Raw genomic sequence first — 18,821 nt, forward strand, 5'->3', positions numbered from 1 at the left:
GCTTCGGAACTCTGTGCTCTCTGTCTCCTCTCCGGATTCAAGGGGCAGCCCTATCGTGTTCCTCTCTGCAGCTGGAAGTATTCAGAGCTGGTGGTGTTTGTTTGGACACTCGCTTTGGGAGCGTTGTACAGGAGCCTCACCCAGGCGCTGAATCCCGCTCCGAGCCCAACCGTTCCAGTACCTCGAGGAGATAGTTCCACTCGACTCTATCAAAGGCCTTGTCTGCATCCAGGGAGACGGTCACCTCTGTGTTCTCTCGTGGAGGGGGGGGGGGGGTACCGTGTCACCCGTGGAATACATGTGGAAAAGTGTGAGGTCATGTACTTTGATGGGAAGAATAGAGGCATAGACTATTTTCTAAATTGGAGAACGGCTTTTGAAATCTAAACCACAAAGAAAATGAAATGAAATGAAAATTGCTTATTGTCACGAGTAGGCTTCAATTAAGTTACTGTGAAAAGCCCCTAGTCGCCACATTCCGGCGCCTGTTCGGGGAGGCTGGTACGGGAATCGAACCGTGCTGCTGGCCTGCCTTGGTCTGCTTTCAAAGCCAGTGATTTAGCCCAGTGTGCTAAAAAGGGACTTAGGAATCCTGGTTCAGGATTCTCTTAAGGTTAACATGCAGTTTCAGTTGACAGTTCAGAAGGCAAATGCAATTTTAGCATTCATTTCAAGGGGTCTTGAATACAAGAGCAGGGATGTACTGCTGACACTATAGCAGGCTCTGGTCAGACCCTATTGTGCACAGCTTTGGGCTCCGTATCGAAGGAAAAAGTGCTGGCCTTGGAATGGGTCCAGACGAGGTTCACAATAATGATCCTTGGAATGAAGAGCTTGTCATATGAGAAGCAGTTGAGGACTCTGAGTCTGTACTCATTGGAATTTAGAAGAATGGGGGGGGGGGGGGATCTTATTGAAACTTACAGGATACTGAGAGGTCTAGATATGGACGTGGAGAAGATGTTTCCGCTAGTGGGTGAAACTAGGACCCGAGGGCACAGCCTCAGACTGAAGGGACCATCCTTTAAAACTGAGATGAGTTTTTCTTCAGCCAAAGGGTGCTGAGTCTATGGAAGTAATTTCCGTAGAAGACTTTGGAGGACAGTCACTGAATGTTTTTAAGACAAAGATAGGTAGGTTCTTGATTAATAAGGGGATCAGGGGTTATTTGGAGAAGGCAGGAGAATGGGGATGAGAAACATATCAACCGTGATTCAATGGCAGAGCAGACTTGATGGGCCGAGTGGCCTAATTTTGCTCCCATATCTTATGGTCTTATGGATAAAGGGATGGATAATGTGATGGATATTGTGGATTTATAATGAGATTTGACAATGTCATGTGCTGCGATTACAGGGTATGGCAGCACCTGGATACTAATGTGATCCCGGGAAACACATCTGCAGTCAGTGTCATATCGATCTTAATTTTGAATTATTTCAATTACCCCACGTCAAGGAAACACTGGTCATGGTCCATGTAGCTACCAACAAAATATGCAGGACAAAGAATCATCAGAATGAGGATCTAGACAGCAAATTAAAAACAAAGAAAATTACAATTTCGGCCCTCCCAGCCTGCGCCGATCCAGATCCTTTATCTAAACCTGTCTCCTCTTTTCCAAGGTCTACTTCCCTCTGTTCCCACCCGTTCATATACCTGTCTAGATGCATCTTAAATTATGCTATCGTGCCCTCCTCTACCACCTCCGCTGGCAAAGCATTCCAGGCACCCACCACCGTCTGCGTAAAAAACTTTCCACACACATCTCCCTTAAACTTTCCCCCTCTCACCATGAAATTGTGACCCCTTGTAACTGACACCCCCACTCATGGAAAAAGCTTGTTGCTATCCACCCTGTCCATACCTCTCATAATTTTGTAAACCTCAATCAGGTTCCCCCTTACCCTCCGTCTTTCCAACGAAAACAATCCTCATCTGCTCAACCTTTCTTCATAGCTAGCACACTCCATACCAGGCAACATCCTGGCGAACCTCCTCTGCACCCTCTCTAAAGCATCCACATCCTTCTGGTAATGTGGCGACCAGAACTGCACGCAGTATTCCAAATATGGCCTAACCAAAGTCCTATACAACCTCAACAATCAGTATCTATAGATTATTACCTGAGTCACATGCAGAGGATAAATCCGATTTGAGATGAATGTGTGGCTCAAAGGCTGGTGTGGGAGACTGGGTTCTGGGCCTTGGGGCATAGGCACCAATACTGGGGAAAGTGGGATCTTTGCCGTTAGGACAGTCTGTATCTCTACCTTGTTGGGTCTGATGCTCTAGAGTCTAGAGAACCACATAACTCGAGAAGTAAAGAGAGTTTTAACCTGAATAGTGGGGGCAAGGGGTCACATTTGGAAAGATGAGCAGATGTAGGAAACCAAAGAGTGCAGCCAGAGAGAGAGACAAGGCAAAAGTGAAAGGTATCCTTATGAAGAATGATAAACAAACCATGATCGGAAGGGATAGAGAGTATATCTAACAGTAAATCAACAGATGAGATTAGAGATGATAAAAATTATAGAAGAATAAAACAAAAAGCTCTGATTCTGAATTCATGTAGCATTTGAAACAATATAGATGAATTGAGAGCGCACATTAAAATGAATACGTATAGAGCAGCACGGTGGCGCAGTGGTAGCACTGCAGTCTCACGGCGCCGAGGTCGCAGGTTCCATCCCGGCTCTGGGTCACTGTCCGTGTGGAGTTTACGCATTCTCCACGTGTTTGCGTGGGTTTCACCCCCACAACACAAAGATGTGCAGGGTCGGTGGATTGAACATGCTAAATTGCCCCTTAATTGGAAAGAATGAATTGGGTAATCTAAATTTATAAAAAAAAGAAAGAAATAAATATGATTTGATAGTCACTAGAGAGACAAGGCTGCTAGAGAATATGGATTAGGACCTGAATATTGAAGGGTACAAGATCTTTAGGAAGGATGTACAGGTTAGATGGAATGGCCATTCTAAGTTGCCCCTGAGTTTCCAAAGGTTAGGTGTGGTTACGGAGATAGAGCAGGGGAATGGGTCTAGGTGGGGTTCCCTATCGAGGGCCGATACAGACTCAATGAGCCGAATGGCCTCCTTCTGCACGGTAGGGATTCGATGATTCAATGACAGGAAGCGAGGAAAAGGTGGAGAGGTGGCTTTGTTAGTTAACAATGGTATTAGCACAATAACGATGTGGGATTGGTTTGAGTAGAGATGAGAAATGAAAATGACAAGATGCTACTTGTGGGAGTGGTGTACAGACCTCCTAATTGTAACTGCACGGTAGGGTGGAGCATAAAGGAAGAAATAATTTCAGATTGTCAGGCACTGTGATAATCATGGGAGATTTTAAACTACAGTGGTAAAGTCAGATGGGCAAAGGTAACCAAGATGAGGAGTTCATTGAATCTTTTCAGGATCATTGCTTTGGACAGTGCATTCTGGAGCCAACCAGAGAGCAGGCTATACTGGAGCTGGCATTGTGCAATGAGATGGGAGTAATTAATGACCTCATTAATGAAGATGTCCTCATGGTGAAGGCGTCCCAAGGTAGCAGTGACCATAATAGGATTGCATTTTACATTCAGTTTGAGGGAGACAGGAGTGGGTCTGAGACTATGGGTCGACTTCTCTGTTGCCTGATGCTGATATCGTAATCGGCGATCAGGCAGAGAATCGACTCCGACGCCCAAATTGGGGCTGGCGTCAGTTTGACGTCAGCCATGCTCCGTCCTCTGAAATGGCGTAATCGTGTTGTGTTGTTGCAACGGCGTTGGTGCGTCATTGGCGTCATTGAGTTCCTGACCGTGCAGGACACATGTGCTCTCAGCAGTCGGGAACCCGGTGTGGTGGCTGCTGACTGTGTGCAGTGCCGCAACACTGTGCCAGGATCTGTGCTGTTGGCCGATGGGGGCTTCCTGAGGGCTGGGGCGTCTGGTTGGGGTGACCTGTGGGGTCGCAGATGGCAGGTCGGGTCCGTGTACGGCCGGTGCCATGATGTACGACGTGACCGCTGCATGTCATCGCCGTGCGCACACGTGGCCAGGGACCCTGCCAGTCTCGGGCTGTTTTTTGGTGCGGGAGCCAGGGGTTTCACCCGGTGCCGCTGCTAGCCCCTCACCGGTCCTGAAATCAGTGAGGGGTCAGCGCCAATTATAGGCAGCACGGTAGCATTGTGGATAGCACAATGGCTTCACAGCTCCAGGGTCCCAGGTTCGATTCCGGCTTGGGTCACTGTCTGTGCGGAGTCTGCACATCCTCCCCGTGTGTGCGTGGGTTTCCTCCGGGTGCTCCGGTTTCCTCCCACAGTCCAAAGATGTGCAGGTTAGGTGGATTGGCCATGATAAATTGCCCTTAGTGTCCAAAATTGCCCTTAGTGTTGGGTAGGGTTACTGGGTTATGGGGATAGGGTGGAGGTGTTGATCTTGGGTAAGGTGCTCTTTCCAAGAGCCGGTGCAGACTCGATGGGCCGAATGGCCTCCTTCTGCACTGTAAACTCTATGAATTGTTCGGTCGTTGAACTCCCGCGAATTCTCCATCCTAGCCGGCACTTAGCCACTGAAACGGAGAATCCAGCCCTATGTTTTAAAATTTAAATAAGGGCAATTATGAGGGCGTGAAATGTGAACTGGCTAAAGCGAATTGGCAAATTATATTAATGGATAGGCTAATCGAGTTTCAGTCGCAAACATTTACGGGGATATTTCAGAATGCACAGAGTAAGGAAAAGTCAAAGGGATGGGTCCACAATCCATGGTGAACTGGAAAGGTTAATGACAGTAACAAACTTAAAGAAAAAGCTTATAATTGTGTAAAGACAGTTGGCAGGTCAGAAGATTGGACAGAATATGAGGAACAGAAAAGGATGACTAAAGATTAATAAGGAAGAAAAAAATTAAGGTACAAGAGAAAGTTAGCCAGAAATATAAAAACAGGGAGTAAGAGTTTCTATACATATTTTTAACAGAAATTAGTTGACAAAGTGATATGGATATTTAGATGGATGGGGAAGTGGATATTGTGGGTAGATGATGAGGTGAATATTGGGGAAAGGTGAATAGAATAGAATAGAACAGTACAGCACAGAACAGGCCCTTCGGCCCTCAATGTTGTGCCGAGCCATGATCACCCTACTCAAACCCACGTATCCACCCTATACCGGTAAACCAACAACCCCCCCCCCCCCCCCCCCCCCCCCCCCCCCCCCCCCCCGCCTAAACCTTACTTTTATTAGGACACTACGGGCAATTTAGCATGGCCAATCCACCTAACCCGCACATCTTTGGACTGTGGGAGGAAACCGGAGCACCCGGAGGAAACCCACGCACACAGGGGGAGCGGATTGATATTTGAGATGGATAAGGTGATGGATACTGAGGATGGATTGTGAGATGGATATTGGGGATGGAAGGCAAGATGGATATTGGAAATGGATATTGGGCACGGATAATGAGATGGGAATCTTGAGTAGATGGTTTAATGGTTATGAGGGATGAATTGTGAGATGCATATTGGGGATGAATGGTGAGATAGATATTGGGGGTGGATGATATGATTAATATTAGGAATGGATATAATGGATGGATAATGGGATAGTTATTGGGCATGGATACTGAGATGGACAGTGGAGATGGATGGTGTGATGGATATTCAGGATGGATGATATGGTGGATTTTGGGGATGAATAATTGAATGGATAATGGGGATGGATAATGTGACGTTTATTGGGGATGGATGATGGGATAGATATTGAGGATGGATGATTTGATGAATATTAGGGATGGATACTGAGATGGACATTGGATATGGATGGTGTGATGGATTTTGTGGATAGATGTTAGATGTTAAGCTGGATATTGGGATGGATGGTGTGATGGATTTTGGGATGCCGGATGTGATGGACACTGGGGATATACAGTGAGACTGCGTCATGAAATGTTGCTCTGTTAGTTTATTCAATTGATTAGCTGGTTATATTTGAATTGGTTGAATAATTTAATAACAAGGCTTCATTTATTTCCAAAGTTAATATCCAAATAAGATAAATTACTTACAACCAAATAAATGTATTTGTTGCACGTTATGTCTCGTTTCAGTTCTTGATCTCAATCTTGATCCCCAAAAGTACGTTAATAATTTCATAAATTTTGTACCTCTCTCGTTCTGTGTTACGTCACCACTTCTACAAAATAGAATAAACATTATGAAAGGAGAAACTAATAAGAAACCTCGTCAATTAATTAGTCATAATTGAATTGGCTGAAAACTGGCACCTGTGATGCTGAGATCTCTGGAGGAGACCAAGATGGATCATCCACTCAGCACGATTACTTCAAGATTGCTGCAAATGCCTTGGATGGGATTCTCCGGTCTCCGATGCCCAAATCGCGTTGGGCAATCAGCTGGAGAATCCATGTTGGCCGCTTTTGCAATGCTCCACCCCCTCCAAAACGGCGTACTCTAGGTGTACGCCACACGCTGTCGGGACAGTCTCAGGACGTTACCTGAGGCCCTCCCCCTGATGCTCCGCTGTGGATGAGCTGAGTTCCCAACGGTGTCAGCCACATGTGGTATTTATTTTCGGGAACTCGGCATGGGGGCGGGGACTAAGTCCAGCACCGCCACACCGGAGGGGGGGGGGGGGGGGGCTGATCCGCAGGCAGGGGTTGGGGGCACTGTTGGGGGTTGGTCCGGGGGTGGCGGGCCTGGCCAAAGGGGGTCACAATTTGACAGGCCAGGGCCACGCGCGGACGGCGCCATGTTGCAAGCCGCGGCCGCTGCAGGCTGTCGCCATGCGCATGCACGGCCACGGACCTGGCAATTCTCCGGCCCTATCCATAGCTAGAGCTGGGGGGTCCATGCTGCCTGATAGCCCCCCACCAGACGGAGCATCAGTGGTGGTTTTGCACCATTTTTTCAGTCGTAAAACGCCACCGTTGCCTTGCCGGCGCCAGCACTTAGTCTCAAAATCGGAGAAACACGCCTCTTTTCTTTTGCCCTGATATGCTATCACTGAGGATGGTGATATTTGTAGAGCCTCCTCATCCAGTGAGTTGTTTAATTGTCCACCGCCAGTCTTGAGTCGCTGTTGAGTCTGTTCAAAGTCAACCATTTAGCATGGTGGTAGTGCCACACAACACGATGGAGGGTATCCTCAAAGTGAAGACGGGATTTCATCTCCACAAGGACCTGGCATGTCCAGTTATCCCAATACTGTCATGGACAGATGCACCTGCAGCAGGCAGGTTGGTGGGGTTGAGGTCGAGCTCGATTTTCCCTCTGTTGGTTCCATCACCACCTGCAGCAGATCCAGTACAACAGCGATCCCCTTTAGGACTCGGACAGCTCAGTCTGTACTGGTGCTATCAAGCCACTCTTAGTGCTGGACATTGAGGTTTTCCACCCAGAGTACATTCTGTGCCCTTGACATCCTTAGTGCTTCCTTCAACAGGTGTTTAACCTAGAGGAGTACTGATTTATCAGCTGATGGGGCAGTGTTACATAGTAATCAGCAAGAGGTTTCCTTGCCCATGTTTGACCTGATACCATGATGTTGCGGAACCCCAGAGTAACTCCCTCCTGACTGTACACCATCCTGGTGCCACCTCTTCCACGTCTGTCCAGTCAGAGGCTGAGAAACATGGCTCCATCTCAGGGTGAATTGGGAGGCTGAAGATATCAAAGAGGCATTTGAGAAGCTTAAACAATAGTTCAGCCTGTGAGACAAAACTTTTGAAAACTTCACACACCTTCGGCCAAAGTCAAATCATCAGCTCCACCGATGTTAATTCCAAAGTCTAAGGCAGGAACTAGGTGAGCCTGTTGACAATTTCTTAACAACATTTTAAAATGTACCCAGTGAATGTAATTCAAAAGAATAGATAAAAAGCTGATAGTCAACTCATCTGAGGCTCTGCACACCATGACACACAAAACAATTTGGGGATTTGCTGGAAGGGACAAGCTCACAATGTCACAGAGTGTTGACAATTGTGGACAGCACAGTAGCACAGTGGTTATCACAGTTGCTTCACAGCTCCACGACCCCAGGTTCGATTCCTAGCTTGGGTGTGCATGTGTTAGGGTGGCATGTGGCGCAGTGGTGAGCACTGGGACTGCGGCGCTGAGGACCCGGGTTCAAATCTGGGCCCTGAGTCACAATCCGTGTGGAGTTTGCACATTCTCCCCATGTTTGCGTGGGTTTCACCCCCACAACCCAAAGATGTGCAGGTTAGGTGGATTGGCCTTGCTAAATTGCCCTTCGTGTCCAAATATGTGCAGGTTAGGTGGGGTTAAGGGGATATAGGAGGAGGGCCATCTCGTTTTAAAATAGGTGTAGTGAACAGTGCCCGCATGACCGCTTGCTGTGGAGGCATGTTGATCACGGGTGTCCGAAGATGTGTAGGTTAGGTGGTGTTAGGGGATAGGGCAGGGGAGTGAGCCTGGGTGAAGTGCTCTTTTGGAAGGTCAGTGACAAATGATGAGCTGAATGGCTTCCTTCTGCACTGCAGTGATTCTTTGTAAACCAATCCAATCAGGAAGAGGAGGAGATATAAGCTCACAACCTTAAATCTGAAGAATGATACCGTAACAGGTAACATCATCCTGCTGAGACTAGAGAATCATGGAATCCCTTGAGTGCAGAAGGAGGCCATTCGACCCATCGAGTCTGCACTGACCCTCTGAAGGCCCAACCTAACCTGCACATCTCTGGACACTAAGCGGCAATTTTGTTTTAACATGGCCAATTCACCTAACCTGCACATCTTTGTATTTCCTATAACAGAAGATCTTTCCAGAAACATTAAAAGAAAATGGTTACCCAAAGAAAGGTGCCCTGAAACTGAGTAATGCCAATGCCAATAGGTTCTGTTTGCTGAGCAAGGGACTGTAGAAAGTGGAAAATGGAACACAATTCACCTTCAGGGAATCTAAGGAATTTGCTAAACGCTATTGGTTCAACACCGTCACCTCATTACCACATTACCCAAGGGGGTTACAGGTTTATAGGTAGACATGTCCAGATGGTCAAGAGAACTGCCATTTTTCATTGAAATTGATTGTGTTCCATGTGCGCCGGTGCGAACCCGTCCACGGTTGTTGAATCGACCCAGGTTCGGCGTCAGTTTTGCTGTCGTGAAAGTGCACGAATTCTGCGAGGGCGTCAACACTTAGTCTCAGAATCCCATCCCTGAAGTCTTTATCCTTTGGCTGCCCAATAATCACCGTCAACAGGTTTGTAAATTTAAATACAATTACTGTTTATTTATAACAAGAACTATAATGAAATATGCAGCAAATACAGTTGGTTAACTTTTAATAAATACTCAACTGCTACTTTAACTGGCCTCCTATCTACCACACACACACACAAGACAGGCAAACACAGAGGGGTGGAAAAGAGGGAAAACATAAGTGAAAGAGAAAAGAGTCTTTACTTCAGATGATGGTTCCTAGCATGCTTTCTTCACAGTAAGCTTTTTAAGTCTTTGTTATTCAGCCTGTACTGATCTTTTTGCAGTTTTAAAATACCAAACTCAGAACTTTCCTGGAGAGGCAAAGTCTTTCTCTTCACGGTAGCATTGTGGATAGAACAATCGCTTCACAGCTCCAGGGTCCTAGGTTCGATTCCAGCTTGGGTCACTGTCTGTGCGGAGTCTGCACATCCTCCCCGTGTGTGCGTGGGTTTCCTCCGGGTGCTCCGGTTTCCTCCCACAGTCCAAAGATGTGCAGGTTAGGTGGATTGACCATGATAAATTGCCCTTAGTGTCCAAAATTGCCCTTAGTGTTGGGTGGGGTTAATGGGTTATGGGGATAGGGTGGAGGTGTTAACCTTGGGTAGGGTGCTCTTTCCAGGAGCCGGTGCAGACTCGATGGGCAGAATGGCCTCCTTCTGCACTGTAAATTCTATGTAAACTATGTAAACCTTGCTTTCAGTTCAATGTTTATCTTCAGGCCTTTGTAGTTCCAGGATCACAACACCTAGAAACTTATTGGAGAGAGAGAAAGAGAGAGAGAGAACCCTCACCACAGGCTCTCTGAAAATAGTTGGCAGGTTATTTTTGGAGAGAGCTGCAGCCCTCATAGCAGGCTTTCTGGAGAGAGTTTAGCAACAGCTTTCCAGAGTAGATTAGCTGGACCTTTATACCTCCATGCTCTGAAAACATTCCAGTGGGATCAGATCCAATCACCACTTGTTACCAGGCACAGCACAGCCTTTCGGGGCCAATTCATCGGCCACCAGCCAAATCAATTAAACCGGGTCCCAGCCCATTTCTGTCATGGTGCTAGCAGGTCTGAAGCTCCAGCTTAAACCAGCACAGGCTTCTAAATTCTTCTGGTTGAAATAAAGGTACAGGCTGCTTACCTTAAAGCCACATGTCCATTAATCATCCATGGATCCAAAACGTAACAATAAAAAAAATTTAAGAAAAGGGAAATAAGGGAATAATTGGAGTAAACAAGAAGGACCCTTACAAGTGCCACAGGGATCAGTGCTGGGGCCACAGTTATTTACAATACATATTAATGACTTGGACGAGGGAAGTGAATGTACTATTCCAAGTTTGTGGATGACACAAAAGTATATGGGAAGGCGAGTGGTGAGGATGACACTAAGAGTCTACAAAAGAATGTAAACAGGTTAGGTGAGTGGGCAAAAAACAGGTAGATGGATTAGAATGTAGGAATATGTGAAGTTATGCACTTTGGTAGGAAGAATAAAGGAGCTGAATGTTATTCAAATAGAGAAAGAGTGCAGAAAACCTCAGCACTAAGAGATTTTGGGGTCCTCGTGCATAAATCGCAAAATACTAGAATACAAGTTCAGCAGGTAATAGGGAAGACAAATAGAATGTTGACCTTTATTTCAAAGGGAATGGAGTATAAATATAGGGAAATCTTGCTGAATCTATACAAGGTACAAGTGAGACCACACCTGTGTCAGTTTTGGTTGCCTTATCTAACGTGTTGGAGGCAGTCCAGAGAAGGTTCACGAGTTTGATCCCGGGTATGGAGGGATTTTCTTATGATGAGAGGTTGAGTAGGTTGGGCCTGTACTCATTGGAGTTTAAAACAATGAGAGGTGGCCTTATTGAGACATATAGGATTCTCAGGGCTTGACAGTGTAGATGGTGAGAGGGTGATTCCCCTTGTGGCAGTGTTTAGGACCGGGGGCATAATCTCAGAGTAAGGGGTCACCCATTTAAGACGGAGATGAGGAGGGTACCTTCTCAGAAGATAGTGAATCTCTGGAATTCTTTACTACAGGGAGCAGTAGGGGCTGGGTCATTAAGTATATTCAAGGCTGAGTGAGACAGATTTTTAATCAGCAAGAGAATTGAGGCTTAAGAGGATAAGGCGGGAAAGTGGAGATGTGGATTGTCGGATCAAGTTAGTCATGATCTCATTGAATGGTGGAGCAGACCCGATGGGCTGAATGGCCTACTTTTGCTCCTATGTAATGGCTCCTCTAACTTCACTGCAGTACAGTAAGAAGTCTTACAACACCACGTTAAAGTCCAACAGGTTTGTTTCGAATCACTAGCTTTCGGAGCACAGCTCCGTTGAAAGCTAGTGATTCGAAACAAACCTGTTGGACTTTAACCTGGTGTTGTAAGACTTCTTACTGTGCTCACCCCAGTCCAACGGTGGTATCTCCACTCCACTACAGTCGATCTAGTTGTGCATCCTCGTTGTCCATGAGCTGGCACCAGAGCTATCCTTTCCCTCCATCCTGTCACCTTCAAACGTGCGTCTCACCACTTTCATGCCTCGTGAATACCCAGCCCATCATGGCCAGTACTGTTTCCTCAATAGGGCAAAGGTGACAATGTGGCTCTCCATCACAATGCTAAATTTGCTCACAGTCAGCTTCTCTTGCAAGCAAGAGAGAAGTCGGTGAATTCATCTAACTCTGAATCTCACACCTATGAACCTCTGAGTGCAGTGGGAACAGGCACAAATCTTGCTCAGTCTCAGGCTGGAAGTGAGTCGGCAACACTTGTGAGTCATATAGTTAGTGAGGGTTGTGGACTCTTGGTGCATCAGTCAGAATCATTCTTCCCACTTCCACTTTCTCACAGTTGCAACAACTTCATCACAAATTTCTGGCTCATCAAAATAAACCCTGCGTCTGACAAGTGAGTGATTTACTTTGTTTTGCATTTTAAGGATCTGTCATTTAAATTTATTTCTGGGTAATATTAGAGTTTACATATTTCTGAATGTCTTCCCTTCATCATCTGACATAAAAATGATACAACAAGGTACTTTGTAAATGGTGAGAAGTTGGGAACTGTGATGATCTAAACAGACTGGGTGGTGGAGGGTTGGGGGCCGAGGTACATCAATCATTAAAATGTCATGAAGAGGTACAGAAAATAATTAGAAGGTTAGTGGAACACTGACCTTGGGTTGAGGACTTGAGTAGAGGGTAGTGAGAGTCATGCTTCACCACACAAAACCCTGTTTAGACTATACCTAGAGTTACTGTGATGCAGCCCTGGGTGCTCACATATACCTAAAGGAGAGAATGTGGTGTATATTTACTAGATTTACCAGAGATACCTGCACTATAAGAATTTAATTATGAGGAGAGATTTCACAAACTAGGTTTGTATTACCTGGAATTTAGAAGGTTTAGGGGTGATTTGATCAACATTTTCAAGATGTTAATGGACTGACAGCTCGAGAATGTATTACTGCTGGTTTGGGAGTCCAGACAAGGGACATGGTCTTAAAATTAAAGCCAGACTTTTCAGGAGTGAAATTGGGAAATGTTACAGACAAAGGGTTATCCAAGTTTGAACCTGCCTTCAACAAGTAGCAATTGGTGAGCATTTAATGTATTGTGTGCAGTTCTGGAATCCACATTACAGGAGGGATGTGGCAGCACTGGAAAGAGGGGATTTACCAGGATGATGCCTGGGCTGGAGAGTGTTAGTTATGAAGAGAGATGGGATAGACTTGGATTGTTTTCCTCGGAGCAGAGGAGGCTGAGGGGGGACATGATGGAGAGGTATAAAATTATGAGGGACGTAGAAACGTTTCTCTTTGGTGGAGGGATCAATGGCCAAGGGGCATAGATTTAAGGCAAGGGACAAGAGGTTTAGAGGGGATGTGAGGAAAAAACCTTTTTACCCAGAAGGTGGTGGGTGTTTGGAACTTGCTGCCTGGTGGAGGCAGGCACCCTCATAACATTTAAGATGCATTTAGATGTGCAGTTGCAATCCAAGGCATACAAGGCTATGGATCAAATGCTGGAAAATGGGATTGGAATAGTTAGGTGGTAGTATTTGACCGGTGCAAAAGGGATGGGCTAAAGGGCCTTTTCTGTTCTGTAGACCTCTATGGTGCTAGATTTTAAATCCAAGATTGATAAATTCTCCTTACCCAAAGTTATTAAGGATTATAGGGCACAGGAGAGTTCATATGTAGTTACTTCACATATCAGCCATGATCTCATTGAATGGTGGATCAGGCTTGAGGAGCTGAATGAACTGTGTTCCTAAAAGACACTGAACCTTTGCTGGGATCAGCTTCTCCAGGATTATCACTAAGCGGTTAGACCACAGAGAGCATCGTGGCTGACGCTAGCCCTATGTGCCCCTCTTGTGTCAAAATGTGAGTTCATTGAGGGAGAAATATTTGCGAATCGATACTTGCAGCTATTATGGGGTAGAAACATGATATTGACCATCAGTCCTACTTTAGTAGTTCTAGCATCAATTACTGCTCCTTCCTACCAAACCTGATTGGTACACCAGGGTGGAGCCAATCTGAGCAACCAAGGAAAATTGGATACAAGCCTTGTTCTCACTTTACAGCAGAATCAGCATCAAAGGTTCCACTATTTCTTTGCACTGCTGCCCCTTTTCACTGAGAATATTTCTCCACTTTCCCTAGTCTAAGGTGTCATGGGAGGCTTGTCAAAATCAGCCGTGGCTGTGTAGCTTCCCTGCAGGAGATGCTCTGCAGCCTGAGAGCTGGTTTTAAGCAAGGCTCAAGTGCAGCAGGACGTCGCGGCCAATTGATGCTTCAGATGAAAATAGACCCACTGATGTTGATGTGCGGGCTTGCTAGCGACCGCTGCTCACACTCGCTTAATTCCTAATCAGTGGTTAGCAACATTGAGATGTGAGGCGGAATTCTCTGGTCCTCAGCCGCGTGATTCTCGGTGGCGCGCTGTTCGCTGGCGGCAGGAATCTATACTCCCGCCGTTTGTTCATGAGATTTCTCACTGACGCCACGCCACTGGGAAACCAACACGCGGACATGTTGGCGGCGGGAAAAGTGAATAGCAATGGTTGGAGAATTCAGGCTGAGTTTGTTAAAAGGTCTATGTAAGAAGCACTTCTTCACACAAAGGAATCTAGAACTCTCTCCCCCCAAAAGCTGTGAATGAGGATAAATAAAAACTTACAAAATTGATAGACTTTTGTTCCATAGAAGGAGACCATTCAGCTCATCAAGTCTGCATTTACCCTTGGGGTGGTAAGGTTGTTAATTGATTTTTGTTGGTAAGGGTGTTGATAGTTTTTTGTTGGTAAGGGTGTTAAGGGTTATGTTGCGAGAGTGGGTACAATTCTGCTTCCCATCCCTGAGTAGAATGGGCAAAGTTCAGGTACAGAGCAATCCTGATCTAGCTGAATGGCAGGACAAGTTGGAGGGGCTTGAATGGCCCTTCTGCTCCGATATGAAAAAATCGCTTATTGTCACGAGTAGGCTTCAATGAAGTTACTGTGAAAAGCCCCTAGTCACCACATTCTGCGCCTGTCCGGGGAGGCTGGTACGGGAATATCAAAAGGAGTGAAATATTTGGTTGACTTACTATAGTTAGAATGCATGTATTATTATAGAATTTACAGTGCAGAAGGAGGCCATTTGGCCCATCGAGTCTGCACCGGCTCTTGGAAAGAGCACCCTACCCAAGCCCATACCTCCACCTTATCCCCATAACCCAGTAACCCCACCAAACACTAAGGGCAATTTGGACCCTAAAGCAAATTTTAGCCTGGCCAATCCACCTAACCTGCACATCTTTGGACTGTGGGAGGAAACCGGAGCACCCGGAGGAAACCCACGCATACACAGGGAGGATGTGCAGACTCCACACAGACAGTGACCTAAGCCGGGATTCAAACCTAGGACCCTGGAGCTGTGAAGCATTTGTGCGAACCACAATGCTACCGTGCTTCCCTAAAATGTAAAATTGGGAGTTATTAAGCAATCATAATGCATTAAGTTTTTTTTTATAAATTTTTTTTATTGAGTTTTCATGTTTTATATATGACAAGTTACAAATTATTAGAGAGAACAAAAAAGAAAACACAAAAATTTAACATGTATATTTACAGATAAGCATCTTTATAACAACAATTGTGGCCGCCCCCTTTAGCCAGCATACATATTTTACATTCCCCAATATGGCCGAGGCACATGTTTATAGGCATTTATTTATAGTTTGGTCCCCCCCCCCCCGGCTACCTTCCCCCGATTCCCGTCCATTTTCCCCTGATTCTTGGCCACCCGGCTATTCTTCCTTTTGTACGTTGGCCACAAACAGGTCCCGGAACAGTTGCATGAATGGCTCCCACGTTCTATGGAAGCCGTCGTCTGACCCTCGGATGGCGAATTTGATTTTCTCCATTTGGAGAGATTCCAAGAGGTCGGACAGCCAGTCTGCAGCTCTGGGCGGTGCTGCTGACCGCCAGCCAAACAGGATTCTACGGCGGGCGATCAGGGAGGCAAAGGCAAGGGCGTCCGCCCACCTCCCCAGGAATAGATCTGGCTGGTCTGAAACCCCGAAGACCGCCACTATCGGGCATGGCTCCACCCTCACCCCCACCACTTTGGACATAGCCTCGAAGAAGGCTGTCCAGTAATCCACAAGTCTGGGGCAAGACCAGAACATGTGGGCGTGGTTGGCCGGGCCTCTTTGGCACCGTTCACATCTGTCCTCCACCTCCGGGAAGAACCTGCTCATACGGTTTCTCGTTAAGTGGGCTCTATGTACCACTTTTAGTTGCGTCAGGCTGAGCCTTGCGCACGTGGAGGTGGAGTTGACCCTATGCAGTGCTTCGCTCCAGAGTCCCCACCCTATCTCCATCCCCAGGTCGTCCTCCCATTTCCTTCTTGTTGCGTCCAGTACGGTGTCGTCCCTTTCTACCAGTCGATCATACATGTCGCTACAGTTCCCTTTCTCTAGGATACTTGCGTCCAGTAGGTCTTCCAGTAGTGTCTGTCGTGGCGGTTGTGGGTACGTCCTTGTCTCCTTTCGTAGGAAGTTTTTGAGCTGCAGGTACCGTAGCTCGTTCCCCCTGGCTAGCTGAAATTTCTCTGTCAGTTCGTCCAGTGTTGCGATCCTGTCGTCCGTGTATAGGTCCCTGACTGTCAGTGTCCCCCCGTCCTGCCTCCACCTTTTGAAGGTGGCGTCAGTCAGTGCTGGTTTGAACCTATGGTTGTTGCAGATGGGAGCCTTGTCCGACATTTTGGTCAGGCCAAATTGCTGCCGCAGTTGGTTCCAGGATTGGAGGGTGGCTGTCACCACTGGGCTGCTGGAGTGTTTTTTGGGTGGGGATGGGAGTGCTGCCGTGGCGAGGGCCCGAAGGGAGGTCCCCATGCAGGAGGCCTCCTCCGCACGCACCCACTCAGCTTTTGGCTCCTGGATCCATCCCCTTACTCACTCGGCTGTTGCCGCCCAGTGGTAGAATTGTAGATTCGGGAGGGCTAGCCCCCCCCTGGATTTTGTTTTCTGTAGGACCTTCTTTGGGATCCTAGCATTTTTACCCCCCCATACGAACGCCATGATAAGTTTGTCCAGCGCTTTGAAAACGGCCTTCGGGATGTAGATCGGAATGGATCTAAACAGGAAGAGGAACCTGGGCAGTACGTTCATTTTGATCGTCTGGACTCTCCCCGCGAGGGAGAGCGGGAGTGTGTTCCATCTTTGCAGGTCCTTTTTAACTTCCTCCGTCAGGCTGGTGAGGTTCCATTTGTGGATCCCTTTCCAGTCATGGGCTATTTGGATCCCCAGGTAGCGGAATTTGTGTCGGGCTTGTTTGAACGGCAGCCCCTTTAGTGCTGCGCCCCCCCCCCCCCCCCCCCCCCCCCCCCCACCTGCGGGTGTAATGGGAAGATCTCACTTTTGCTCATGATGAGCAACCAGCAGAGGGCAGCAGAGCAGAGCTACTGATCAGCTGTTCTGGGGAAATTTGCATACGTGCAGTGCGGTCAGCCTAAGTTGAAGGTGAACCTGCGAAGAAGACCCAAGGAGTTTGAGTAAAGGCAAGCAACCAGCAGAGGGCAGCAGAGCAGAGCTACTGATCAGCTGTTCTGGGGAAATTTGCATACGTGCAGTGCGGTCAGCCTAAGTTGAAGGTGGTTTGTGGAGGGGCTGTTGGCAAGTGACAGTTAAACCCGAAACACTTTGTGAGTGTTTCCCACCCTACCTCCTCCTCTAACCAACCCCCCCCACCCCACGGTGGTTGGGAAGCGGGAGCAGGGGCCTGTCGTGAAGGTGAGTGAGTGCCTTTAAATTTGCTTACCTTTCAGCGGGATCAGGGTTTGAGGTAATATCAGGTAAGCTCTTCCTTTCTTTTTCTTTTTCTTGTTTTTTTTTTTTTTAATCTAGAGGGGATGTCAGGGAAGGCAGTACAATGCTCCTCCTGCAGAATGTTTGAGGTGAGGGACGCCGTCAGTGTCCCTGCTGATTTCATCTGTGGGAAGTGCACCCAACTCCAGCTCCTCAAAAACCGTGTTAGGGACCTGGAGCTTGAGCTGGATGAACTTCGGATCATTCGGGAGGCAGAGGGGGTCATAGATAGGAGCTTCAGGGAAGTAGTTACACCAAAGACTGGAGATAGATGGGTAACTGTAAGAGGGACTGGGAAGAAGCAGTCAGTGCAGGGACCCCCTGCGGTCGTTCCCCTGAGTAACAAGTATACCGTTTTGGATACTTGTGGGGGGGACGACTTACCAGGGGTAAGCCATGGGGTACGGGCCTCTGGCACGGAGTCTGTCCCTGTTGCTCAGAAGGGAAGGGGGGAAAGGAGTAGAACATTAGTAATTGGGGACTCAATAGTCAGGGGCACAGATAGGAGATTTTGTGGGAGCGAGAGAGACTCACGTTTGGTATGTTGCCTCCCAGGTGCAAGGGTACGTGATGTCTCGGATCGTGTTTTCCGGGTCCTTAAGGGGGAGGGGGAGCAGCCCCAAGTCGTAGTCCACATTGGCACTAACGACATAGGTAGGAAAGGGGACAAGGATGTCAGGCAGGCCTTTAGGGAGCTAGGATGGAAGCTCAGAGTGAGAACAAACAGAGTTGTTATCTCTGGGTTGTTGCCCGTGCCACGTGATAGTGAGATGAGGAATAGGGAGAGAGAGCAATTCAACACGTGGCTACAGGGATGGTGCAGGCGGGAGGGATTCAGATTTCTGGATAACTGGGGCTCTTTCTGGGGAAGGTGGGACCTCTATAGACAGGATGGTCTACATCTGAACCTGAGGGGCACCAATATCCTGGGGGGGAGATTTGTTAGTACTCTTTGGGGGGGTTTAAACTAATTCAGCAGGGGCATGGGAACCTGGATTGTAGGTTTGGGGTGCGAGAGATTGAGAGTAGAGAGGTCAGGAGCACAGTTTTGACTTCGCAGGAGGGCGGCAGTGTTCAGGTCTGTGGTTTGAAGTGTGTCTATTTCAATGCCAGGAGTATACGAAATAAGGTAGGGGAACTGGCAGCATGGGTTGGTACCTGGGACTTCGATGTTGTGGCCATCTCAGAGACATGGATAGAGCAGGGACAGGAATGGTTGTTGC

At 47.4% G+C, this 18,821-nt stretch overlaps 1 protein-coding gene across 1 annotated transcript in view; it reads left to right on the forward strand.

The window, feature by feature from the left end:
* The first annotated feature begins 3,376 nt into the window (after positions 1-3,376).
* The window catches only part of LOC119962406, a 94,070-nt gene continuing 78,625 nt past the window's right edge, over positions 3,377-18,821 (forward strand). Inside the window, exons 1-2 of the mRNA XM_038790393.1 lie at positions 3,377-3,538; positions 11,823-12,145. Of these exons, the coding sequence (XP_038646321.1) occupies positions 3,377-3,538; positions 11,823-12,145 (485 nt within the window). The remainder of the gene's footprint in view (positions 3,539-11,822; positions 12,146-18,821) is intronic.

Source organism: Scyliorhinus canicula, chromosome 1, assembly GCF_902713615.1.
Source record: "Scyliorhinus canicula chromosome 1, sScyCan1.1, whole genome shotgun sequence".
Taxonomy (NCBI): domain Eukaryota; kingdom Metazoa; phylum Chordata; class Chondrichthyes; order Carcharhiniformes; family Scyliorhinidae; genus Scyliorhinus; species Scyliorhinus canicula.